This window comes from Sprattus sprattus, assembly GCF_963457725.1.
Source record: "Sprattus sprattus genome assembly, chromosome: 12".
NCBI lineage: Eukaryota > Metazoa > Chordata > Actinopteri > Clupeiformes > Clupeidae > Sprattus > Sprattus sprattus.
This window is the reverse complement of record NC_137910.1, coordinates 26,667,885-26,695,589: the sequence shown is the minus strand read 5'-3', so window position 1 is coordinate 26,695,589 and position 27,705 is coordinate 26,667,885. Positions and strand designations below refer to the sequence as shown.

At 41.2% G+C, this 27,705-nt stretch overlaps 1 protein-coding gene across 1 annotated transcript in view; it reads right to left on the bottom strand.

Annotated features, from left to right (window-relative positions):
- Positions 1-1,400: 1,400 nt before the first annotated feature.
- The window catches only part of plpp4 (phospholipid phosphatase 4), a gene marked incomplete at both ends in the record, with an annotated part of 52,331 nt that continues 26,026 nt past the window's right edge, over positions 1,401-27,705 (bottom strand). The window contains 6 exons of the mRNA XM_080848918.1: positions 1,401-1,606; positions 3,773-3,943; positions 15,286-15,410; positions 15,493-15,556; positions 17,378-17,468; positions 25,812-25,920. Coding sequence (XP_080705044.1) covers positions 1,401-1,606; positions 3,773-3,943; positions 15,286-15,410; positions 15,493-15,556; positions 17,378-17,468; positions 25,812-25,920 — 766 coding nt within the window. The remainder of the gene's footprint in view (positions 1,607-3,772; positions 3,944-15,285; positions 15,411-15,492; positions 15,557-17,377; positions 17,469-25,811; positions 25,921-27,705) is intronic.

Sequence of the window (27,705 nt, the reverse complement as noted above, 5' to 3'; positions counted from 1 at the left end):
ACATAAAGGGGTTCATTTCCATTACTGGAGGCAGAGTAGAGTTATGTTCAAGACTTTGTCAAATCCAAAGGACTTTTCCTGGGCTTCATCAAAAAAGACTAGGATTTTTGTATCAAAAAGAGAGACTTGTATTGAAGTTGTTTTCTTCAGGTGCTCTTTTAGAATAACAAATCATCTTTAAACATCTAAATGTTCGAATGATCTTTGGACTGCAACCTTTCACTTTTTTTTTCAATTTTACATTGCAGTAATGCCATGCTGGCCCACCTCAGATATATTAGAATTAATTGCCGATCTTATTGGGGTCTATACCTTTCTCTGCCCACTACGCTGGCTGCCCTGGCTTATCATTGATTGGCCCCAGTTAACTTTAATCTGCATTTAAATTTGAGACCTAAAATGTCAGTGTCAAATGTAAAACATTTGGAGCATATTGGTTGAGAATAACAGTAAGAAAGATGAAGGGGAAGAACATAAAATAGAAGGTAAATGATGGTGTTATGCGGGGATAAAAAGGAGCATTAGGATAGGGATGGTAGTAGTTCCACTGGCAGGATGGTATGGGAGGAGAGTGGGAGTAAGAACAAGCGGATGCATCAAATATAAAAAGAAGTGAGAAACATAAGAGGCGATGTCCAGGACACGGTCCAATGCACTGCAGACAAAATGCATCTGATCTATATTTATCATTATGTTGCCACAGAAAACGTGTAGCACCACCAAGAGAATGGAACAATGTGATGGCTGTCCCCAGTAGCTGAGATGCTTATCAGAAAAAAGCGTTTTCAAAAGGAGAACAGAAATTTGGATAAATCAGACCAGACATTTGCACTCCATTACTGCAGAGAGCAATATCTTTTGTGCCTGAAATAAAAAAGAAATGTGTTACGGGCTCAACTTGATTTTAATCCACAAAGTCAACATCCAGAATTACCGGGAGAATCGTAAATCGACGATATTGCATGAGTAAATCAAATTTTCCCAATCAACCATGACATTAAGTGTCAATAAATATGGTATCAGCACCAGTGAAAAAAATGGGTAAAAAGAATTAATGAGTGCAGTAAAATAACATTTCCCAAACATTTCTGAAGTGGCTTCTTAATCATATTTTGTCTAAATTGTTTTCTGCCTCGCCTCTCCAGAAAGTTGTCCCATATTCTCCACCGATACACACAAAAACATCTAAATATAGCACAGAGAGACTGCTGAATCAGACAGCAACAAGGAGAAAAGAAGAAAACAAAGATGCAGGGTAAGGAAAAAGAACACAGGACAGAAGTGGAGGGCACTATTCACTGGAATGTTGAAGAGCAAGTCAGTTTGTCTGCATGGTTACGCTGCAGAGGTGGGCGCTACAGGTTGCCATTGGCCTGGGTAGGACTGGAGGCTCCAGGTGGTCATACGGGCCCCTCGGTGAGGCCCTCCAGAGGCAGACTGGTGGCGTTGTCAGTGGGCTGCACGTCCTCCTGGGCAGCGGGCACCGGGTGGGCAGCAGCCAGGGTGGCATAAGGCAGGTGGCAGTCTATGTGGAGGAAAGGGGGGTAGTGCTGCCGATAGCAGATGTAGGCAAAGATCAGGCCGATTACTCCTCCCACAAAGGCATCTATGGGAGACATGACACATGTGTCAATCATCTGTTTATTATGAACATATAACCATCAGCTCACAGGGATATTTCAATTGCAGCTGTTCTTGTTCCAAAGTAGAACATATCTACAACACATTCTAATTCCACTGTAGTGAGTATGTCACTTCCAACTATCAATTCCTTCTGAAATTTAAATGAATCATTGCTTCGTGGGATAGTGGTCACTCCGCTTCATGCTGTGGCATACGACAGCCTTGACATGCATTATTCTCATCTACTCTGGAACACTGTGTTGCCCACTACCCCTTATGAATCATGCCACATGCCTTTCACACAAAGTCTCTTATCCGTAGGCTGATAAGAAATGGTCTTTTTTGACATTTGCTAATTAACAGACGATTATTAGGAAGGCTGCGCCAAGATAAGACTCTATACACAGCACTGAGAGTGGCGAAGAGGACCAATTACAGTGACTGATAGCACATGGACAGGTGGAAGTTAGGGCGGGAAACTTGGGCAAGTGAACTGAAGGCTTGCTCTTACTCTGTTAGCATGGTTCACTGAGCAGGCTAATGGAGGCACCCGGCCTGTATTTACCTACAGCCAAGGCACAGCACAGAAAGACAGCACAGAAAGAAGACCACCAGGCAACCAAAGGTGGGAGGTTGCCATTTGAATCATTCTAAAGGAAAGACTAGAGGGTATCCAGTATAGCATGGTGATGTGTTGCATATCTTTCTTGGTACACTGTAAACCTGAACAAGTTCAGAGAACACAAAACTTTTGATGTAACCGATTACATAAGAAAATGTGAGTACATATATATATATATATATTTTTAAGTAAACTTAACTAAAAAATTATACATCGCCTATTCTGATTTTTTGTGTTATCATTTTCATAATTTTTGAGTTCTCTGAACTCATATTATTCCAAAATCGTAAAGGATTTAGCCTCGTCAGATATTTGTGTTTCTCTGGGTCTTTCACAAACTAGTTATTACGCCCTTAAGTTTTTGAAAGGGTATTTTCCTTACGTTCCAACTTCTTGCGCAAGCTCTTACTGTAGAGAGAACTGTCATTAGTCGACCGCCTTCCCAGTGTTGCCACTGCATTTACATTCACATCTGTGATTTAGCAGACGCTTTTATCCAAGCGATTGACAAGGAATTTTGGAGTGGGGAATCGAACTAGCAACCTTCCAACCTCTGGATTACTAAACGGCTCCTCTACCTTAAGTCTGCTATGTCCGTCTCTCATCACAAGAGCTTTGCAATGGTGTTCTCTACGACGTTGATGACGTCAGATACTACAATTTTTTGAGTTATCAGGCAATGTTAGCTCAAACAAATACATTCCAATACAATTAAAGCGTCTGAACTTGCTCAGAAAACGTATACATTTTAAGTTGGGTCAACTAAATACCAGGTTTTAAGTACTGAATACATAATGTTAATGAGTTAGTAGAACTGTTTGGGTTTACAGTGTAGCAAGGCTCTTTCCCTAAGTGTGCATGGCTTGAAATGAGCTTACAGTTATTGAGTTATTTACAGTTATGTCTGCTGATATTTCTTCTACAATCCTGCCTCCTCCCCCATGAGAATGTTTGGTATTTAATGTTTATCTGGCAGTTTTTTTTCTGATTGAACATAAAACCACACAGCACACACTTATCAGACTCATCTAACCATGCTGATCAATGTGATAATTGACAGTCAAACACTGTTGTACAGACAGCTGTCTGTGAGAGCTCCGCTTCGGCTGACTGGTGCTCACTGATATCCTGGGCACGTGTATCCAATGTGCCCCCAATTTTTCACTTGGCTGATGCCCATGGATGATTTCCTGCAAAATCCCTGTTAGAAGACTGCTATAGGTATAAATATTTACTAATGAACCAATGATGTGCATGGAGGCCATGCTGGGAGAACAGATGCTGTGATGAAAAAAGTAAAGTAGGTTAGGTCTGTGTCGGGTGTGAAGATGTGAATAGAAAGAACGAGTCACAATGACAGAGGGGCATTTAAGATGTGATGATAATTATAGACCTCTGCCTTCGATGTGCCTCATCTTTGTGACAGAATCACCTCAACCCAGGTGGAACATCCACAAATGAATGACATAACTGTGTGTGAAGAGGCAAATAGTCTGTATATTGCAGACAGCTGTGTCGGTGAGTTACCTTGCCAGTGGTGTTTGTAGTCACAGGTGCGGGACAGTGCGATCATGATGGCACTGTAGATGGGCAGCACCATGGCACAGAGGCGCCAGCTGCGCCCACGACCCCCATCAGTGAAGCACTGCAGCTTCCCCGCCAGGTAGAAGGAGGTGAAGCCCAGGCCAGAAAATGCAACTGGGGAGACACATATGCAGAGACAGAATGAGAGACACATATGCAGAGACAGAATGAGAGACACATATGCAGAGATAGAATGGGAGACACATATGCAGAGACAGAATGAGAGACACATATGCAGAGACAGAATGAGAGACACATATGCAGAGACAGAATGAGAGACACATATGCAGAGACAGAATGAGAGACACATATGCAGAGACAGAATGGGAGACACATATGCAGAGACAGAATGAGAGACACATATGCAGAGACAGAATGAGAGACACATATGCAGAGACAGAATGAGAGACACATATGCAGAGACAGAATGAGAGACACATATGCAGAGACAGAATGAGAGACACATATGCAGAGACAGAATGAGAGACACATATGCAGAGACAGAATGGGAGACACATATGCAGAGACAGAATGAGAGACACATATGCAGAGACAGAATGGTTGACACATATGCAGAGACAGAATGGGAGACACAGAATGAGAGACACATATGCAGAGACAGAATGAGAGACACATATGCAGAGACAGAATGAGAGACACATATGCAGAGACAGAATAAGAGACACATATGCAGAGACAGAATGAGAGACACATATGCAGAGACAGAATGGGAGACACATATGCAGAGACAGAATGAGAGACACATATGCAGAGACAGAATGAGAGACACATATGCAGAGACAGAATGAGAGACACATATGCAGAGACAGAATGGGAGACACATATGCAGAGACAGAATGAGAGACACATATGCAGAGACAGAATGGTTGACACATATGCAGAGACAGAATGGGAGACACATATGCAGAGACAGAATGAGAGACACATATGCAGAGACAGAATGGGAGACACATATGCAGAGACAGAATGGGAGACACATATGCAGAGACAGAATGAGAGACACATATGCAGAGACAGAATGAGAGACACATATGCAGAGACAGAATGAGAGACACATATGCAGAGACAGAATGAGAGACACATATGCAGAGACAGAATGAGAGACACATATGCAGAGATAGAATGAGAGACACATATGCAGAGATAGAATGAGGGACACATATGCAGAGACAGAATGAGAGACACTAAGAGCATCAAGGGTGACCAGTACAGGTTTTGTTTCTCATCAAGTTTGAATTGACTGAAATTGTGATCAAATGTGTTTTTGGATTTTGCATAAGGACAGAAAAAACACCCTCAAATGCCACATTCATTCACAAAACATTTGTTTTCCATGGGAGGGCGGCATGTACTGGGTTAACATTTCTAACATTTTCTGGTAGACTCTATCACTGTAACTAGATAACGGGTACAGAGAAGTACGGTACAGCACACATTGTTGTAGGGAATATAAAGGGAAGCAGTGAGGCAGGATTTCTCCTCTACTTCATTGACGGTGTCAAATAACCCTGCTCTCTCGAAAGAGTCATAAGCCGTCTGCACAGATGTGGGTGCAGATATGCTGAGGTTGAAACTGCTTCCCTACCGGCACATAACTTGTTGCCCTGGCAACTTGATGGTAAACCCTCAGCCAAGATAAGACTTCCAATTCACATGCAATCAAGCCCAAACTGTGATAAAGCGGCAATTTAATGGAGTACTTCAGCATCCTCACATAATGGTGTTTGATGAAGATAATTACCAAACACTGTTAATGACTTTAGAATATATTTATTAAGTGCCTTGTATTAATAATTACCTTGTATGCTTATGTTAACAGGAACATGGCTTTTCTGTGTTCCTGTGCATATGTGTAACTTTGATTAACTGGCGCCACGTATTGTTTTTTTGACCCTGGGAAGATACAAGAGGCTCAGTCGAGAACTTATTTTTTGACTGTCATGTTAAACATTTATGGCGTCAGCATTAGATTAATCTCAAGTATATGAACCTTGTGGGCTGTTTGTGAAATTGCCTCACTTTCATCCTTGTGCTGGGAGTGAGCCTGGTTGCAAATGTTATTGAACAAATATACTGATCTACAACTCCGGAATCCTGAGGTAACTTTAGAGTGTATTTCAACCTAACAGTGTTTTTACCCTTAGATTGAACAATGGAAAGTGACAGGAAATTAATATCAACATCACATTAATACCCAAACCATGCATGAAAAATTCAGATAGACCTCATTCATACAATTTAATATTTCTGTAAAAGTTGCAATATGTATTAACACATGCACATTATGACATCAAAATCTCTAAATTGGCTGGGCCTTTCTTTGTTGCCCCATGAATCACTATTTTCATAAAACTCTATGAAAAAAGCCTATGCCCACATAATTTACCAGGATTGCCAATGGAATCAAGACAAACAATAAATTGTTTGCTGTTGTACTGACAGACACTATACTGTATGTCAAAATATCAATACAAGTAATGCTCATCTTTAAAGCAATCCAATTGATGCAAGCAATATGCAGAATGGTCAGGCAGATGCGCCATATTTCTTAGACAACACAATTAAATGTTTAAACAACAATAAATAAACTAATACATTTAGTTTAAAAATCATTATGTGGTCTCCCATGTACATCTAGTCTTGTCCCCTAACAGGTACTCCAAATTAATGACCATAAGGGAGGTCAGAAGAACACCGGTGGTGAATACTTTGTGGAGTTAGGGCAATATGTGGTGTAGTGTATTGTGTATCACAGTCAGCAGTCTGTCACTGATTAAACACTGAGGTGATTATGATGGACAGGTCCACTGCTCAATCACATTATTCACAGCATAGTAACTTACTAACGCGGTCACAATGTGAGCAATCTCTGTGAGTGAAAGGGTCTGTGTGAACATTGCCCAAGGACAAGTGTAGGACACGTGGAGGCAGCTGTATTGTAATTCAATGTGAATCTGAAATCAATTCACTGATGAAATTCCAGGTGCCCAGACCAAACAGGGTTGTAAGCTTGCAGTCATGCTCCAGGAGGGGCAAACACAGACCAGGGGGTAATTAACCATTCAGCCAAAACAAAAGGCAAAGTGAATCCAAATGGATCATTGGGGAACTTCAGATTTTGTTTTTGCTACAGGCAAGGAGTTTATGCTGCTTTGCAGAATACATAATAGCCTTTCAGGGCTTTGGTTCTGCTGGGTAAAACACCGCCTGGAAGATGAGAGATTTTCAGAAAAAAAAGTCTGCGCACATCTCAGAGTTGTTAATCCATAGGCATCAGTTAGGCCGAGCTTTTGCGATCACCAATGTTGTCCACACCGCTTTTGAGAAAATAAAATAAAATCTCAGTGCAATGATTAGCTTCTCAAAGTGCTTAATCATCAGTTAGAGATGGACATTTTGATACACGAAAATTAGAACTCTGTGTAACTAGTCTATGTGTTCATGTGCATGTAGCCTACATCTGCATACGTTGCAGATAGCCTGATGACCCCCAGTCCGATAATATCATCTCTGTTCCAGTGCCGGCTAGCCTACATCTGCATATGTTTATATTTAATGTCAGAGACATGTCTTTCTGGCCTTATGTGGTTTTAAATTGTGCTAACAAAGTTTGTATGTATTGCTACCGTTGTAGTTTTGGTTCCGTTCGCCAAACACAATGGAAAGAAAGTGTTGCTGCACTAAAAAGATCTAAAAAGTCTAGCATACATACAGTTTAGCCTACATTATACTTCATGAAATGATACGTGGATAACGTTTAGTGGACTACATAACGGTATGATGGTTTGCTATCAATAATCTTTGCTCAGTGCTAGGTGCATAGATGTCTGTGGCTAATGTCGTGAAATTAGAGTCTCCTAATGTTTGGCTGTCATCCTTGGGCATAAACTGGGCAGAGTATGCACAGGTACTGACTATGCAATTGTCAAATCAATAATATATTCACAATAATATTATTCTACTCAATATTAGTATTGTGCATAGACCCGCACTGAAGTCAAACCCACATCCTTGAATATTGGAGGTGGGTGTGCTAGTAATTATGCTACAATCTCTGGGTTTCTTTGATTGGCCCTAGCATGACTCTTTCAGGTTTTGGGTAATTATTATTTTTTTTTTTACCTCTGAGTTATGTATCCGCAGGCCACTTAGACATACACCTTTCTTGTTTTTTTAACTCATTTTAACATTTTAGTTTTAAAGCTCTAGAAAATCCCAGTGACCTATGATTTGTTTTGTATTTGTATTCAGGCTATTCCCATTGTAATAACAGAGGCAGAATACACCTTGGCCCGTGACAGTTATGTCCAATTAAACATCCCATCTATGTCCCCAGCACTTATCAAACCAAACTGACGTCCATGTTGTAACGAAGAGCTTAAGCCAAACCCTGGTCTCAGTGTCTGTATTGTAAAGTTAATAATGTACTGCAAAGGTTGAGGGTTTCTGACCAATCAATGTTTCTGTACAGAGAGCAGAAAAGGAGTGGTGCTCCTGTCCCTCCTGCTTCAAGTTATTGGCGTGTTTCAAAGGAAACTGACCCACACCTTTGCCAATGACATTGGCACTGGCCTTTAGATACTCATATTTTATCAATTTCAATGTCACTTGTACCACTGTGAGACAAAACAAGACCAAACTGTAAACATTGAGTTCATTTTGAACAACACATCTCTAGCTGTTCTTGCATGAGCATGTGTACAGTGCCACTGTGTTGTGTCATGTTGAACTGCTGTGATGTCGGTAATGAGTCTCATGCTGGTTTGTTTTTTCTCTGTGTTGAGGAAGAGTAGCGGGAGTCTCAGTGGAATTCCACTGGTCTGCCAATGATGTACTGCCAAGAATGCTTAATGTGCCCATGGGCCTGCCAACTGTCTGCCAACAGCACCATCGGCCACAGATTTAAACACAGGGAAGTGGCTAACTCATACATTTTGGTAAAGAGCAGGCTTTTTGTATAGAAAGTGCCAAAAGTGGTGTTAGACTTTTTTTTATGTTGGCGTCTTCAATAACCTCTGTGTGACTTTTACAAGTAATTTCTCATGAGTAAGACTCTGTGAAGAAAGTGCAAACCCAATTACTGCAGAATAAGCCATTGGGTGTCCATATGTCTGCCTCTATTTAGATGCAATAGACCGTGTCACGTAGAAGGCACTTCTGTAAGACATGTTCCCAGTCAACACAATGTTGCTTTCATCTTGTACTTCTCTTACATCATCTGTTTGCATATCATTTCAGAACTCACTTCGTACATCCACTGAATTTATACAAGTGATTCAGTGCTTGACAAGTAAATGTAGCCAAACATTCCCACAGGCTTTTAACATCTCAAGTCACCTAAGTCTCTCCAAAGCAAAAATGCTCATCATTATAAAACTCTTGAAAAATAGCAAATACTCATACATACCCAAGAAACTGCAGAATAGTGATAATGCGCTCTGGTTGGCCATTACACACACTCATCGCCCATCACATTTCAGTTCTCTTCAGATATCAGATATCTTTACTAATTTGATCACACTAAAGATGAGAACCATTTTAAAATACTGTAGCAACAGAGCAAACTGAAGGCTGCTTTTTGGCGTCTTGCCACTAGGGGTGGGAAAAACGCTAACAACAATACGCTAAGGATAATATTTTCAGCATCTACGGTAACCTACTTTAGATGGAATTTCAAACAAATTGTGCTTAACAAGTAAGTCATCTCTGTTGGTCATTCCACCCCTCCCTCATCACTTGCTCTTGTGTTTTGTAATTACAAAATCAAACCAGATTTTCATTAATTAGATGACTAAGATTAGATCAATGTTCTAATCATGGACACTACTCAGGACGTAATAAAGGCTATGAAGAGCAGAGCTCCATTCGCGCGTTACAAAGAATTATTGTGTTTTGGGTTTTGTTCTTATTCAGAGATCATATGATAGATTTTGTATTGACCATCATGTAGGCCTCCAGCAATTGCGTTTTCACCAGAGTAACTTTAATTTAAAAAGATGTCTGCTAAATTCATTGGAATTCACTAGATATTGTCCAGTCTAATTGTGTCTGACTGACAAGATCCCAGTTTAGTGGTTCCTGTGATTACAGTGTCAAAATTCAATTAAGATGAGCTCAGCATATTTACAGTTCTGGCAAAGCTGCGGCTGAAAACCAGCAAAACCATCCAACCTGCAGGCCATCATTTTCACCCCTGATCATTCACGGTTCCCCTGAACCAAATGACCCTCTGTGCCTCAATTACGAGAAGGAAAAGACAGGATGGGAAAAGGGTCTGTTAACACCAGGCTACACTGTCTTCCCACTTCCCTTTTGCTGTCGCTCATTCTAGTCAAGGAAAGGGACACCTCATTGGGCATCATTCCTGTCTGCTATGAACTCCCACTACAATTTAAGTGTCAAAAACAATCTAAGGCCAACATATATAAATATTTTTTAAATATTGTCTGAAAGGGTTGTTATGATGGATTTATGCAGTTTGCCTCAATATTTGAAGGTCAGCCTACATAATAAGCAATATCAACAACTAGCTACTAGACTCTTAGGTAGCTAGTTGTTCAACATTCATCTTCTAGAACTACAAATATCATGACAAAAAGAGATAGTATATTTAAGACATGCTTTATATTAATTTGATGATATTTGTGTGGTTTATTTGATCATGAATTTAAAATGAAATGAATTTGAAAGTAATTTTTTGGATAATTCCAGAAATGGAGGAATAACAGTGCCTAATAAATATTGAAAATGTGTTGCTTTCAGAAAAAAATGGTTGTTAAGTGCTTTTTGGACATATTTATAAAAATATTTTTAAACAATCCATTCCAATTACACACAGTGCAATTACACACAGTACATGTGTGTCTCATAGGCAAATCAAATATACTTAAGCCATGTTTAAGACGGCTCCAACAGCAAGAGGTCCTCACACTCAAAGGGGTACAGAGAAAAGAGCATTGAAAAGTACTAAGGCACACGTTCTATAATTCAATCATCACTGACAGCTATAGAAAATCATGTATGACACATGTATGACACTGTGGGATGACATCTGTCAATGTCACTATGATGACCCTCTGTGTCCCCTGCAGTCTTTGTGGCCATGCATTGACTGCGGGGAGGCCTCAGAAAGGTGTAGGTGTGGGTTATAAGGGGTTAAAGGTCAATCTCTCCCACATTCAGACATTCTGACACTAACTTATACACTTCTCTCGACACACTCACTCATCTGCTTAGCTGGCACCCATGTACTCATTAGTTCTGGCACACGTGGATTCTCTTCCATTCAAACATTCACATTACATCCATACTCCAAATTCACTCTGTTATTACTGTTTATATTATCTACATAACCAGTAGGCCATATTATCCCCTAGACTTGTAATGTTTTCTGACGGAAGTTTGAAGTTTAATGAATTATTTAGGTTAATCTTTTGGTTGCGTTCCTTCTATGTTGCAGCCCGGGCTGTTACAGTCATACCATTCTGAATGATACAATACATTCACAAGACATGGACATTCCATCTTGATGGGAATACATAATGAATCACAGTCTCACAGGATACATTTACAGAAAGCTCAAACACACACTATCACACACACACACACACACACACACACACACACACACACACACACACACACACACACACACACACACACACACACACTTCAACTCTCTTGGACAATTGACGCTATTGAAAAGAATCAGAGCTGAAAGTCTCTGATTGAATTGCCCTGTCTTACCAGACAACTCCACTGACCGATCTTCCATTCCTGTGGAGTTCCAAAATTAGCGACTAGTTATGTATTTTCCATAGCCCCCCTGATTTTGCTGCCAAGGGACGGGAATTTTGCCTGAAAGAGTACGCTCTATCTGCATATCAAACAGCACGCTGGGCACAGTGGAGCCACACTGGTGTTTACTCTGTGAAATGTGCCAGCCTTTTGAGGCTCTACAACGTAGGGTCTGCAACCAGGGAGCAACAATTTTTACTACGTGATGCTTCAAATACACCAGCAAGTATGACGCAAAGACATGCAATGCAAAATTGAAAACGTACCTCTAATAATTAAACCCAAAGAGATACTGAGGGCCAAGTGCTAGCACATGATTTGCAGGAAGTTAAAGAAATCCCCTAGACTAACTAAGGTTTTGACAGAATTAATGAGTTCCAAATCAATTTTGTGTGGAAAATAGTCTCTAGCTCTCAGAAGACGTTGATGACGTTGATAGAGGACTTAGCAGTTAAACCCCAAAGGTGATTCCATTCATTCATAAACATTTCACAGTGAGTGGATGGAGAGGGACAAATATCAAGGCAATCTCCTGGTGCCGAGGCCCACCTGAGACCCAGAGTTCTTCCCCCACAGGACTCTCAGGCCCAGGAGAAACCTCTCAGGAGTCAGGTGGAGTCAGGTCAGATTTACCTCCATTTCTCCAAAGAAAGTCCAAAGAAAGATATGTCAATGTCAGTTTGGCTGACAGGTTTCCCCGTCTGAACTATTTCCCTTAGGGTGTGTCAAAGACACTAGTTGTTCACTGTAAGAAACAACCAGGCTGTTCAAGACACATATTTTGACCTGAAGAGATACTCACGCCTGAAGGGTAGTCACAATACCTTTCAAGTGCAATGGCAAGTACTTTAGTCAATTAGCTCATCTCGTTTAGTATGGGTGGCATCTAAACCTATAAACTTAATGTATGCAAATTACACTTGCACTATCAATCTCCCCTCAAATGACAATTATACACACTTCAGCAACACACAAACATCTCACATGTGTCAACAGCAGTGCTACGGAGATCCTTTGCATATCTGCAATGCCAAGGACACCCAAATGAACATGAGGACCAAACAGCCCAGTACATGCCCAAACTACAAACAAGGAACAGTACATGCTCAAACTATAAAGGAAGAAACCTAGAGATCTTAAATACACACGGATATGGGTTAAACCTCTACTCATAAATGCCTTAAAATCAAACCAACCATAACAAAATTCTCGGTTTAGCTTTAAGGGAATTCTTTCACAGCTTTAAACAGATGTCTCAGGTATTGCTTCATGATAAAACTTTCCACCAAGGGACTTGATATCTTTTCATCCAAGGTTTCATTAAGGATGCAGGCAGGCCAAGACTCACAATGTGGTGCAATATGTTCTGTGTTTGGACGAGGTTGTTTTCTCTAAAATAACAACATGACCGAAGAGTTGGATGTACTGGTAGTTTAAAAGCCTGACTTGCTTTCCATTCTGAATAACGTATTAATTCGGTTACCAAATCAGTAACCAAAATCTCATTTAATCAGTTTATGTGGCTGTGAAAATGGTATTGTCATGTTTAGAACAGAGGGGAATTCACACTTCAATAACATCAAGGGCCTTACCATACAATATCAGTGAAACGAAGGAAAAATAATGACAGAACTTTAAACTAATTATGTCTTAGTTAGCAGCACATACGTCTAAAGCAAATCAAATTGTGTTATAAATCCTTCAGCCATAATTAAATGACAAAAAGTCTAATAAATAAAGACTCATGTTCAGTATTTCTTGACTGTGTTTCTTGATCCGTCTGTTTCCTGTAGCTCAGACAGGTTCAGTCTGAACAGCACCCAGCTGTTCACATGTGCTGGCTGGGAGCAGCAGGAGTTAGATGTAGTGAGCCTCCTTGCCTTTTAAAATTCAGACATATGACCTCCTCTCCCCGTTCTCTTAAATGTTCTTCCAATGAAATGTCATTACACAGACAAGCATCATCAAGCAATTAAGCTCAGCTCTCTCTAGACTTATCGTGAACCAGATCTCTACTATCTACACTATTTTGCCCAATCCTAGGGATTGCCTTAAAGACAGTGAAAGAGAGAAGGAGGAGGCTGAAGAGAGGTGTCTTCTCATAAAGATCCTCGGACAGAGTTGAATGTCTTGCCTTAACATGAATACAATTATTTAAAACCTCAGCCTGGCATATCCCTATTGTCACATTCCATTCTATTTCAAAATCTCAGAAAACAACAACTCTATCAACTTGCATTTAAAAGACAAATTCAATTTAAATCATTTTGACAAGACCCGTTGTCTTACTTAATCACAAGTTTAATTTCCATGTGTCACTGTGTATGCTCACTTAAATGATTTGTCTCCATTTCAGCATTCCTGCAATTGCTGGGAAACCAATAGGAGTTCACTTACAAAATGAAATGGGAGTCACTGTGTAACCAAAACAAATAGAGTCAAAGTCAAGATATGGTTGGTCATAAGCGCTCAGTTGTTGTAGGATGAAATGACACTCCATAAATTAGGCGCAAGGTTTTAAAATTAAGAGCAGATGCCGGCCTTGATCTATCTTGCTCTTAATTTAGAATCTTTGATGTGCAAAAATATCTTTGCCTTTCTATATTCTTGAAATTCAGACGGGTAAAGATAGTCATCTTTCTTTCATGACAGTCTCTGTGTTGTTTGAATATATTTCTCTCTTTCCTTATTTAGATTTCTGTTATCATAAGCACCAGCTCACGAGCACCCACACACGACAATGGAAACTGACTCACGGCTAAAATACGCCATTTATATTAAGAAACAATCTGGACCTAAAGAAGCACTGAGAACCCTGCAACTGATTATTTAAACTGTTTCATCATGGCATGGCATCTCTCTCCTGCAAGCCAGGTACTGTCTTATTCACTATGAAAGAAACTGAAACAAAAAAACCTAGTGTGTAGTTTTCACTCCGGTCATAATGCAGTAAAAATCTTAAAGACAGGGACAAATGGCAAACGACTGATGACATCCGGACACATACCCATCGCCAATTCCAGTTGTGAGCTCTAGTTGCATTTGTACTGCTGTTCTGACTACCTTCACTGATACATTGGACTAACTTGTGCTGCTTCTGTTGAGCTCAGGTTCTGTTGGGCTCAGGTTGTGCCGTGGTGTATGTGTGGCTCATCATAAGGCCCTTCAGTTTTCAGCCTTTGAATTTCTGAAATTCTCCTCTACGGCTATTCTCCAATGTTAGTTACTAAGCTTTCATGGACTGGCTGCTCCCTGCCCCTAAATCACCACCCCCAGTCGTGGAGGTGCTAATCACACATCTTATCACATCTTATCCTCCTACACACTGCACCTGTGGTTGAATATTCAGCCTCACGTGACGAAGACTTGAATTATGCCTTTTTAACATGACATCTCTCTCTAATAACTGTTTTATTTTGAATTATTTCATTTTACTTCTGATTGTTTATTTTTAACTGAGATTTTGTTAATTTGATCTTTTTTTCTGAATTGTATATGAATTTTTGGTGTAGTGACCTTGGGTGTCTTGAAAAGTGCTTTTTAATAAAATGTTTTATTATTATAATCATTATTATTATAATTGTAAAAGGAAGGCTGGCGGCTTAAACCCTGCCCCCTGGTTCCGATTGGGCACTTACATGAGGAATGGCTGCTGGGAAAACTCTTGCGGCCCTCAGCAACCAGGTCAGGCTCTCCTGTGCACAGCATCTTGGCATTCAGCTGTCCGTCAGGGAAACAGCGGTGGAAATAATCTGGTCTTGGCCTGCAAAGGGTAGACACAAATCTTTCAACGTTTTTGAACATTGCAAAATCACTGGAATCCTTGAAATTATATTATACATTACCTGCCTACTATCAGCTTGATTGTGTTAGTGAAGACTCCATTCAAAGCCAGAGCAAGTGATACTGCTGCAAAGGTAAGCACAGAAGTTTAAATAAAAACATTATGGATTATTACTTGATGCTCTGCATTGCTTAAAGTGTCTCTCTCATTGAAGTAATGAATGTAAATGAATGTATGCAGTCTGCTGAATGAATCCTGGGCATAACAGGTACGTGTGTATAAATAGGATCTTGTGAAGGCTCATCAACCTCCCCTCGCCTCACTTAACATCTATTCCCTGGGTTGAGGAGAATTATTTCCAAACCCTGTCTGAGTTGAAGTAGAACAGCAAGCAGTTATTAAGCAGCTTGTTAATTTGGAGAAGCTCTGTGCACACTGCTGAAAGGTGAAATGAGACGTGCTCCATCTGACCAATTCAATTTGCTCATGAGCGGTGGTAAAAATAGCAGATTAATTGCAATATGTTTTCTTTCCATACTACTGAAAGAAACCAAGTGAAGGACTCATTGTAGTGGCTGTGGAGAGCAAATTGAACCCTGCCTCACTCTGTAGTCATTAAAAGCCTTCCTCTCTCTCTCTCTCTCTGTGTCTTTCTCTCCTCTCTATCTCCCTCTCTTTCTCTCTCACCCCCCCTCTCTCCCTCCCTCTATCTCCCCCTCTCTCATCTTTTTTCAATCCCACCCACACAAGGCCAAAGTTACATATCAGCTTTAGCGATGTACTAAAGCAGTTGTCATGACTCTTATGTCCTGCTCTTGGTGATAATACTGTAAAGCCACGTGTCCCAGTTTTAAAACATATTGCTTTCATCTTTTCGGATTTTAGTCTTGCCTTTTCCAGCAGCTCAGACACTTAAAGATAAGGATGACCTTATTATACATCTAATTTTGTACAGGTAGGAAATTGCAGTTTATTAATCAGTGTACAGGGTAAACATACACATCCAATCATTGAATCTGTAAGATTAATTACTGGTGATGAAATTGAGTTTGTCTAGAGCAGAAGGAAAGCTTCAAGACACAGAAAATGTATTCTGACTAATGAATGTGATTACAAAATAGACACCTTTTGTATTCTCTGGTTGATAATCTGTTTCCATTCTCACCTAGTGGAATGCATGAATGTCCTCTTAATGAGCGTGCTTATGAAACACTGTGTTCAGAGAACAATTCTCAGAACTGACATCTCAGTGCAATAGCAAGCCCTCTGGGTGTCACTTTCATTCTCCCTTTTCCTTTCTTGCTCTCTTTCTATCTCTCTCTTTCCCTCTCTCTCCCTCTCTCTGTCACTGTTTGATTGGATCTGAGGTGAAATTTCTCACGTAATGGCCTCTGTGGTGCCTCTGGGCCTCCAAGCACACACTGCAAATCTGAATCTGTGTGCCCAGCTGCCTGGGTGAGCTGAAAGTATTGAAAACATAATTCCCAGCAGTTCTGCTCAAAGTCATTGAAGGGAGACTCACTAGGCGATTACAGTGGAGAAAATATGGAACAATCTGTCAGTCAATCAATCAACCAACCAACCAACCAACCAACCAATCAAACAATCAACCAATTTATCAAACAATGAACCAACTGACTAATCAATTGATTAATCATTTAACTTCCTATCTTCATCACTTTCTATCTATCTCTTTCTCTCTCTTTCAAGGTTTATGCCAGACAGAGGAAGTACTGTTTTTCAAACAGTTAAATGACACTATAGGTAACTTGGATGTGAAAGTTAAAAGGCAGGATTGCATTCAGTGAGGAATGGCAATTGGCTACTTGAACAAAACAGAGGAAAAAATGCAAAACCTGGTGCTGCTGGTGAAAAAAGCCAGTGTGGGTGAAAGACAGTTGGAGAAAGCATAGTGATGAAAAGCTTTCCATGAAGAGAAAACATACCAAGACAGGCCTCTTTGATTTCTGTTCTGTCGGTCCTCTGAATGATCTTCACCACAAAAATGACTGCCAAAGGTGTGAGGAATGAAATTGCCTGAAAAACAAACACATGTTTAAGTTACAGCCTAGCTGTGTGTCCATATTTGACTCTCACACCATGCATTCATATTTATTATCATAAATGAAAGTTAATTCATCACCTGGTAACAGCTTGTCTGATAAACAAATTGTGGCATACAGAGAGCTTTGTTATACACCTGGGGCCCTAGTTTAGTGGTGAAAATGTTTGGTAGAGTGCATACACGCTGCTGCACAGTAAAGGTGTGATCAAAGGCACTAAGTGGGTAGGGCCAGGCCGAAGTGAATCAGTGAAAGGTTCGGTTAAAGCTAACCAATAGCACTGAAGAGAAATTCCTTTAAACTGAATGCGTCAGACGAGATTACAATGTAAAAATGATTCTGGACAGATTAACAAAGAATAAAACATAGTGCTTCTTCTGTTGTTCCAAACATTTAAATTCATTGAAACACAATTGTAGCTTGACAGACATGTTTTTAAATGCCCTACCACATCCTTCGAACTGACTGTTATATTGTTAATCACGATACCTATGTGATTCTGAAACTTGTGGGTGCAGAATAGGTCAGTTTTTGATTTGCTTTCTTAGTAGGCTACTTTCACTCCTTCCACCACTAGCACAGGCAACGTACTGTGTGGTGATGCGGAATAATTATCTTAAGCTTTCAGGCTACTGCAACAGCATGTTCAGTTCATCTCAGGTAAAAATAAATTAATGTTAATTCGATTTTTTTTTTTTAATTACTGGGAACAAACTGTATAGGCTATTTAGTGCAGTCAGTGGATCCACAACCCCAACATAACCAAACAGGTGAGTGAAAGCCTGAGCACTGAGCATTGGATCAATGGGATAGAGTAGACATAAGGAATAATTATCTTAAGCTTTCAGGCTACTGCCACAGCATGTTCAGTTCATCTCAGGTAAAAATAAATTAATGTTAATTCGATTTATTTTTTAATTACTGGGAACAAACTGTAGGCTATTTAGTGCAGTCAGTGGATCCACAACCCCAACATAACCAAACAGGTGAGTGAAAGCCTGAGCACTGAGCATTGGATCAATGGGATAGAGTAGACATAAGGTATTTGCATAATACAATGCTACTTGTAACTATGTGTAGATATAATAACGAAATGGGAGATCCCATAGACAGGGATGAAACCTGATACGTAAAGCGCAAGAGCAGCAGTAATCCGTAGCCTACAGGACCTGAGAATGCATAAGATATGGAGGTAAAGGCTGCAAGCTATGTTTATGGATTTGATGAACCTCTTTCTGCATTCCGGAGTGGCAAAGAAAAGAGATCTTTTTGCGGAAAATATTGTGGAAATGTCATCTTCTGCCTTAGACTTATGAGACTACAACAGTAGGCTGTCCTCTCTTCTGCCTTAGTCTAATGAAACTACAACAGTAGGCTATCCTCTCTTTTGCCTTAGTCTAGTGAGACTACAACAGTAGGCTGTTTTTCGCTGCCAAATTAGAGCCCCTCCAACACCTCAAAGACCCCAAAAACGTTTTTATATAGAAATCCAGCTCCAATAACGAATTAAACTTCTTAACAAAATAAAGTGTCAGTTTATCAAGCAAAAAAAGAGAAAGGTATTTTTGGACACAAGCAAAATGAGATTGGGATGAAATTCTTGTCTCTGACTTTCTTATTAGGATTGCCACAGAATTGCCCTGAAACCTATCAGGGAAATTGTGACAGCGCTTTCTTCCATCATTTAACCAATTGGCCTGCCAGACAGACAGTGGCATCCCTGATGTTCACCTGCTGTCCAGGAGGCAATTCCACCCTTGCCTGGAGGAGTTTTGCAGCGCTGATGTCTTGCTTTTAGCACTGGGGTGGACCCAAGAGTGGACCTACCTTAAGCCTCCCCCTCTCAACAGATGGATATATTAATATACACAGAGCTTACACATCTGAGCTCTGTTGAAAGCATTAGTTAGGATACTGCACATGGAGTACTTACATACGATATGGTTGTATAGTATACAGCTCTGCTTGGCATGGTATTAAAAACTCTGTGTTTGACTACAGAGATGAGCCAGAGATGGTCTCATCACGACTTCCTTGAAGTGTTCAGGATTTAGGCACTTTTTGCATTTAGCTTCTAATTATCATCCAGCCATCATCCAACTCCCTAGGGGTCAGCAAGGACATTCTAACAATTTTGTACTACTCTTTCACTGAGAGCATCATGACATTCTCCTTCCACTCTTGGTTCCACTCCATCAGCCCCGAAACAGAAAATGCCTGTAGAGTACCTTCAATGTCTACTCGTTAATTAGCTGCTCACAAATCATTGGACTTCTGCCAGAGCCCTACACCTAATGTGAGCGGGAGATGCCAAGGTTAGCTAACAGGATCTTACAGGACCCTTCACACATGCTGTTCCCTGCTTTTGAGTGGCTCCTCTTAGCACACCGGCTCAGAGGAGAGGAGAGGAGAGGAGAAGAGCCACACAGAGGAGAAGAGCCACCTTTGTCCCCAAGCTTGTTCAGTTTGTCAACTCTCAACCATCCCTTACTCCCTGCCCATCCTGATGACGACCCCACCCCCCTCCCATTCATTCAGATTAATTCAGTATTGCTTTATTGGCCACACAGAAGTCATGCACTCTAACATTATTCTAAGAATGTACATTTTTCCCATTTGGGATTTGGTTGTGTCACAGTGATGATTAGAAGAAAACCTCAAATCATGGAGGAAAGTCAATGGACTTTCAGCCCAGTCTGTTGACATTCTTGCTTAATCACTGTACATTAAAAGTGTATGACTCCTGAAAACTACTGGGAGAACCATGCTTTACAGGCTGTGTAGGCTGAAAGGCACACAACTGTGCACAAAATGAGATGCCACAAAAACGCCATTTTATTATGCTATGGAGTCCCTTCTATTAAAACTGGAGTCTCACACTGGGCTCAGTGGTTGTCACTTCATGGGAGTGCTTGGACTTTCTGGTCTCCCAGGTAATCACTGGCACCCAGACGAAGTGTTAATTACTTTCGACCTTCTATTCAGACGTGGTGCCCAGTTTGCCATTTCTGACGTGAATGAGAAAGAATACCATTTTCGATTTGTGTCTGTGAGACATTGTATTCTGTGTTCTATGTAAGACTATGCTATTCATCCCTTAAGGCCTGTGTAAGGTTCTGATTGAAAGGAGTAATCTCAGAGCTCTGTGCCAAATGCAGCTATTTCTCCTTTTGCTGCTCAACCTGACTACGTTTTCAGTTCAGGCTTGTGATTCATATGGTAACTGCCTTCATCAGAACCCAGGAGACACACTCAGAGCTGGCTACAGAGAATGTGAGATGTGCCATAATCAATCAGTGCAGGAGTCATTTCACAGCTCTGCTCAGTGACTTCGGCGACATGCTAGACTGCACCAATGCAAGTCACTCTCCGTTTCAGAAATTAGTGTTTGCGTTAATACAACCCCCATTCCCTGGACATCTCAATCCATGCTCTTGCTTATGCTCTTTAAAATCTGGTCCAGACAGTAGAGAGGTGGGAGTCTGGGGAAGGAGATGACAAGGGCTTAGTGATCAGATATCGGAGTGGCCCTTCTGCCTAGAATGCCAAGCACGCTGTATGGGGTGCAGCAAGTGATTGAGCTGCAAGCCAGGAGACGTCTGCCACCGGCACTCTGCTGTCTCGGCAGCTTGTGCTGTCTCCCTTCCTGCCTTCGGCTTCAAAATATATTATTATAATTCCAATTCCATTTTCTGTGTAATGTAAGAAATGTGCCTTTAACTGTAACACGCTGTCATAACTGTAAATAAACGGGGTGTTTATGGAGCCTGAATAACATTAAGAAATTACCAAACGAATCATGATGTGATTTTCTTCCTCTAAGGCCATTGCAAAGAAAAGCAGGGCTCAAAGCCCCATTATGCGAGAATTTTTAGTTTTTGCTACTGAGCTAAAGTTGCTGAGAGCAGTGCACTTTTACACCACTGTCATGAATACAAATATCAGCTCCCCATAAAGTTACTGAGCTCCCCCTAAAGTTACTGAGCTCCCCCACAAGTAACTGAGCTCCCCCACAAGTTACTGAGCTCCCCCTAAAGTTACTGAGCTCCCCCTCAAGTAACTGAGCTCCCCCTACAGTTACTGAGCTCCCCCTCAAGTTACTGAGCTCCCCCTCAAGTTACTGAGCTCTCCCTAAAGTTACTGAGCCCCCCGCCCCATTCACTGAGCTCCCCCTAAAGTTACTGAGCTCCCCCTAAAGTTACTGAGCTCCCCCTCAAGTTACTGAGCTCCCCCTCAAGTTACTGAGCTCCCCCTAAAGTTACTGAGCTCCCCCACAAGTTACTGAGCTCCCCCTAAAGTTACTGAGCTCCCCCTCAAGTTACTGAGCTCCCCCTAAAGTTACTGAGCTCCCCCTCAAGTAACTGAGCTCCCCCTAAAGTTACTGAGCTCCCCCCCTCAAGTTACTGAGCTCCCCCTAAAGTTACTGAGCTCCCCCTCAAGTCACTGAGCTCCCCCTAAAGTTACTGAGCTCCCCCTCAAGTAACTGAGCTCTCCCTAAAGTTACTGAGCCCCCCGCCCCAGTTACTGAGCTCCCCCTCAAGTTACTGAGCTCCCCCACAAGTTACTGAGCTCCCCCTAAAATTACTGAGCTCCCCCTAAAGTTACTGAGCTCCCCCTCAAGTAACTGAGCTCCCCCTAAAGTTACTGAGCTCCCCCCTCAAGTTACTGAGCTCCCCCTAAAGTTACTGAGCTCCCCCTCAAGTTACTGAGCTCCCCCTCAAGTAACTGAGCTCCCCCTAAAGTTACTGAGCTCCCCCCCTCAAGTTACTGAGCTCTCCCTAAAGTTACTGAGCTCCCCCTCAAGTTACTGAGCTCCCCCTCAAGTTACTGAGCTCTCCCTAAAGTTACTGAGCCCCCCGCCCCAGTTACTGAGCTCTCCCTAAAGTTACTGAGCCCCCCGCCCCAGTTACTGAGCTCCCCCTAAAGTTACTGAGCTCCCCCTAAAGTTACTGAGCTCCCCCTAAAGTTACTGAGCTCCCCCTCAAGTAACTGAGCTCCCCCTAAAGTTACTGAGCTCCCCCTCAAGTAACTGAGCTCCCCCTAAAGTTACTGAGCTCCCCCCCTCAAGTTACTGAGCTCCCCCTAAAGTTACTGAGCTCCCCCTCAAGTTACTGAGCTCCCCCTCAAGTAACTGAGCTCTCCCTAAAGTTACTGAGCCCCCCGCCCCAGTTACTGAGCTCCCCCTCAAGTTACTGAGCTCCCCCACAAGTTACTGAGCTCCCCCTAAAGTTACTGAGCTCCCCCACAAGTTACTGAGCTCCCCCTAAAGTTACTGAGCTCCCCCTAAAGTTACTGAGCTCCCCCTCAAGTTACTGAGCTCCCCCACAAGTTACTGAGCTCCCCCTAAAGTTACTGAGCTCCCCCTAAAGTTACTGAGCTCCCCCTCAAGTTACTGAGCTCCCACTAAAGTTACAGAGCTCCCCTAAAGTTGCTGAGTGTAGTTTACTTTTACCCCACTGTCATGAATACAAATTGCGCTTTTAGACCCCCTAATGGACAGTGGTACAGGTGTATTTGTTGACAAGCTGAAGGATATGGAACCGGCAAAGGCAACGCCAGAAGCCAAAGAAACATGTCGACTGACAAGGAAGAATAATAAAAGATTTTACACAAATATGACTGTTCATAGTTTTATTAATTGTGACATTTGAGATAAATTCTAACAAAACAAGAATTCAAGGTTGCAAACTTCCCAGGCTTATTTGGCGTGAGATTGACAAAGACTGATCTTTTTGGCTTGAGATGAATTTATTTGGATGCTAGCATGAGAAGGGGCTGAGGTTGATGACTTTGGGCATCTGGAAAAACTACAAATCTCTGTGAGACAGGGATGACACAGATAAAATTACATTATTAATAATGATGTAGCAGTGGCTTAGACGCCATTTTCTGTTAGTGTACCACTAAAATGATTTGATTTTGAAGCAGTTTTTTAAAAGTAAAATTGTTACATAATGTTGTTTTAACAAATATTAATTACATTCTGTAGGTATCATCAATACCTACAGAACACATTCTACTCAACATTCAAGACTAGATATTGTTTTGTTAATGATTATTTTACTGGTTTGCTCAGGTCATGAATTGAATGTACCAGAGACATAATTGATAAACACAGTATTGCATTAGCTACAATACTTAAGCAATGATACACAAGTGAGAGTGGGGTTGGTAAAGGATGTCTCTATGGCTGTGATTCAGACGTAGTATAACACAGTGTTTTTATGATTATAATACAATAAAATACACTGTTGAAAATGGTCAATTTTCTATTAGCAGTGGTTACCGCACAATGCTGCAACGTTTCAAACAATTGGTCTATGAGAAGAGCTCTAGCATCTTTGGGTTGAAGTATATCACACCCGGAGTGATTACTAGCAGTGAAGAGTCTGAGCAGGGTTGGTGCAGGACTAGGTGTATGCCAGTGGAGGTGGGAAGTCGGGGATTTGCCAGCCACTCCCTGAACAAAGCCTACGGCACACTGGGCATAACAGGTGCCAACCGAAGAGGAGCCATCAGTCACAACGTAGAGGCAGCAGAGAAAGCGTCTAGATGGCTCTGGTTGAAGAGGGGAGAGCAGTTGGGGTAGCATGCCACTTGGACACAGGCCGGGGTCTGATCAGCCTCGGTCGGGTCGCCTGGAGGAGGGTGTCTGTTGCAAGACCCGAAACACCCAGTGACTCCAGGAAACAACACTAATGATGTGTCCAAGTTTGCGCATCAGTAGATGTATTGTTGACTGGTTGTGTAAATGGACATTCATGTAAAGCATCTCACAAACATTTTACTTCAAATTATTACAAGCCCAATTAATTGTATTTGTGTAAAAGGCCACTTTCCAGACCTTTGAGGAGAAACACACCTAATATAGAACACCAGGCATCATTGTAAACTGTATTGAGCACAGTGCATGTTCTTGCCTCATGACGATATTTTAGTGGTCTGTCATCTAGACAGTGATCCATTGGCACAGAAAGTACTGACACCTGCCTCTATTTTTATGAGGCACTCTGAAAGAGGAACCCATAAACTGTAGTTTATGGTCCATGGATGTATCCACTTTCTCTATGTGAGCATCTTGCGCCCAAGGTGATTGCCTCTATAGTTTAACTGTTCAGAAATATGAGCATGGCTCCCTCCTGACACCAGCTACTGAGCCCATTCAATAGTTAAGGCCAGAGATTGTCCTTTTCTGTCAAAGAACACCTTCCCCTTTAGAGGCGGTGAATGAAAAAGGACATTTAGACCAATACAAGCTCACTAAATTGGCTAAAATAAGTCAGGATATTAACCCATAGTCTGTAAAGGCTTTAATTGCAATGAGCATTTCCTGGAGAAAACTACATTATGATAATCCTCACATGGTGAGGTTTGGCAGCTGGACCACTCCCAATGAGAGAGAGTATCCTAATCCTCTTCGCAATCCCGTATTGATTCCTTCAATTTGATTATATTTAATGAGTTTTACACTCCAGTGAACACATCTGTTTGTGAAAAATATCCAGGTCACCTATCCTTCAGGAGACACACAGCAGAATATTTCTAGGGAAGATTGATCATGTGCTTTATAATAACTATTGATAAACACTTATCCTTCTGCTCCGCTGTACAACAGCAGAGGCATACTGGAGGATTTCACCATATTTCATACTGGAACTGAACAACTGGGACACAAATCTTCCTTAAAATGTTGTTGTTATACAGATTGCATGTATTGTAATACATTGTCTGAGGCAAGGGGCTGTATGAAAATGGGCGCATTGGGATAATGGAACAATGCCAAACGGGTCTTTTTCACTTCTGGACTGAGCCACAGACTGAATCAGCCATTAAGCATTTATAGTGAAGCCATTGAGGCACTAATTTATCGGGTGAATAACTGCCATTTCTCAAAATTAACAATAACATGCCACAGAGAATTTTCATTCTAAGTTAAAAAATGCTTTTTTTTGTTTACTGGTTAACCCTTCATCCTTTCCAGGATGAAATGCAAGTCAATGGATGCAGCAAGTTTTCCAGCGAATACACAAACCGCCGGGCGTTTCTAATGAAGTATTAACAGATAAATATGGTCCCTGTGATTGTAAGCATGCATATTTATTTAAGGAGAAAGCACCTCCATTGTTCATCCACTAATGCACTGAAATGAGAATTCTTTGTGATGGATACAAATACTGTGTAAGCACGCTCCTTGTCCCTTAACTCTGGGCAACAGTATTCCACATACTTTAGGCTCACATAGTGCAACAGTCTGGTACTTCCTTGTTATCTCAGGATGAAGAGCTTTGCAATAGGAGTGATGAGAGCCCATACTTACAAACATCACCCTCTTAGGGATGTGGTCTGATTCCACTAGGGGGTTCTTATAGAGCCACAGCTCCTCAGGCTGGATCACTCTTTCAAAGGGCTCCAGGAACTCTGTAAAGCTGGCGAGACAGACAGGGAGAGAATGAGAGAGAGAGAGAGAGCTGTCAATCATCAAGCAGAGTATATGAGAACTTACAATGAAAACTCAATGACAAGGGAAGTTAGAAGAGGATCTTCCTGTCTCTACCACAGCTGAGAGGTTCCGCGTGACGGTGTTGCTCCTCTCTCTGTTAAGATCACTAAATGAACAGATAGCACAGCCATTAAAACTCGAATAGCAAAAAAAACTCTCTTATTTAGAAGCCTCTCAATGGTTTATGAATGTTGCGATCACACATAAAGCCCTAATGAAGCAATGTATCGCATCTTAAGCAATCAATTTCACAACCTCATTTTATAGACATGGTTATTTGTTTGGCAGAAGAGCATTGTAATGCACAACAGTAAATGGAGAATAAGGGACTGTCACTGTAAAAGGTAAAAGTAATTGGTTTGTCAGGATAATATAATGTGACACAGCACCTCACCCCCTCATAAAAAGGACATCTTAAGATACAGAAGGTAAAATAGTGCAGACACTGATTGACATCTCTGTTCGTTTGTGAACTTAGTGGAGTCCGTAAAACACACCCCCTTGGAAGCCACAGCATTGGCCCATCTGCATCGGTCTTCCTTCTGTGTGATTTCGATCAAATAAGACCTTGTTCTCTTGGATCAAAACAGAGGCTTTCTGTCAATCCCCACAGAACTGCTTCAATCTTAGGGGGAATAGAACACAAACGATATCCATGCAGCATGTAACATGCTCATAAATTCTATTGAATTCATAGAATTTTATATTGAGGACAGAAACATTATAATACAGCGAGAACCATAGAGAATGTATTATTCAGGTGGAAATATTAAAGTAGTGAATTTTCAACTAGTTTATATCAAAAACTTCTCATTTTGAGAGTGTAGATGTATGTTATAACGCCGCATCACTGATGTAATAAGACATTTGACGTGCAATGAATCAGTGCAGGAAAACCTGCAGCTAGCAATGCGGGAGACCAATCAACACAAAGTGAGATAACAAGTCATCATTTGTTTGCTCAAAGTTTTTTTCGTTCAAATCTGCAATTGGCATTGCTGCCGCTCCGCCTTCTTCACTACCGGCATTGTAATTACTCTTCCCTCGGCAGCATTATTGCAGATCGCTGTGATTAAGGGCTCAGCACAGCACTGACGGAGAAAGAAGAGGAAAACTGATTTCATTTTATGACTCACTCCTCCTCCTCCCGCCATTCCTTCATTAATTTACAATAAGAACACCACCAAGATGCCGCTGTCACTCACCGATATCTCTGTCCAGATTGAAATGGTCCTTGTAATAGGTTTCCTCCAAAGCAATGTCATTTTGTAGCTTACCATACATAACTTGTCAAATATCAATACACCTTAGGCTGCCTATCAGAAATGGTTTATAACCACCTTCTTTGGATTACTGTTAAAGTTTTCAATTTTCCTTTTTCCTTCAAAAAAGAGACAATAAAAAACTGAACAGGCAAAATTAGTTCACACTTATTTTGATGTTTGCATTCACATTATATTGTGATGATGTCAAATGTGTGTTACCCTTCCACCCATAATGGATAATGGATCATCCAACCCTGGATTGAAATGGCTCACTTGCACTTAATTATGACATGCTGTTCAATAAGGAAGCATTCATTGAAATGACATGCGGTTCAATAAGGTAGCATTCATTGAAATGACATGCTGTTCAATAAGGTAGCATTCATTGAAATGACATGCGGTTCAATAAGGTAGCATTCGTTGAAATGACATGCTGTTCAATAAGG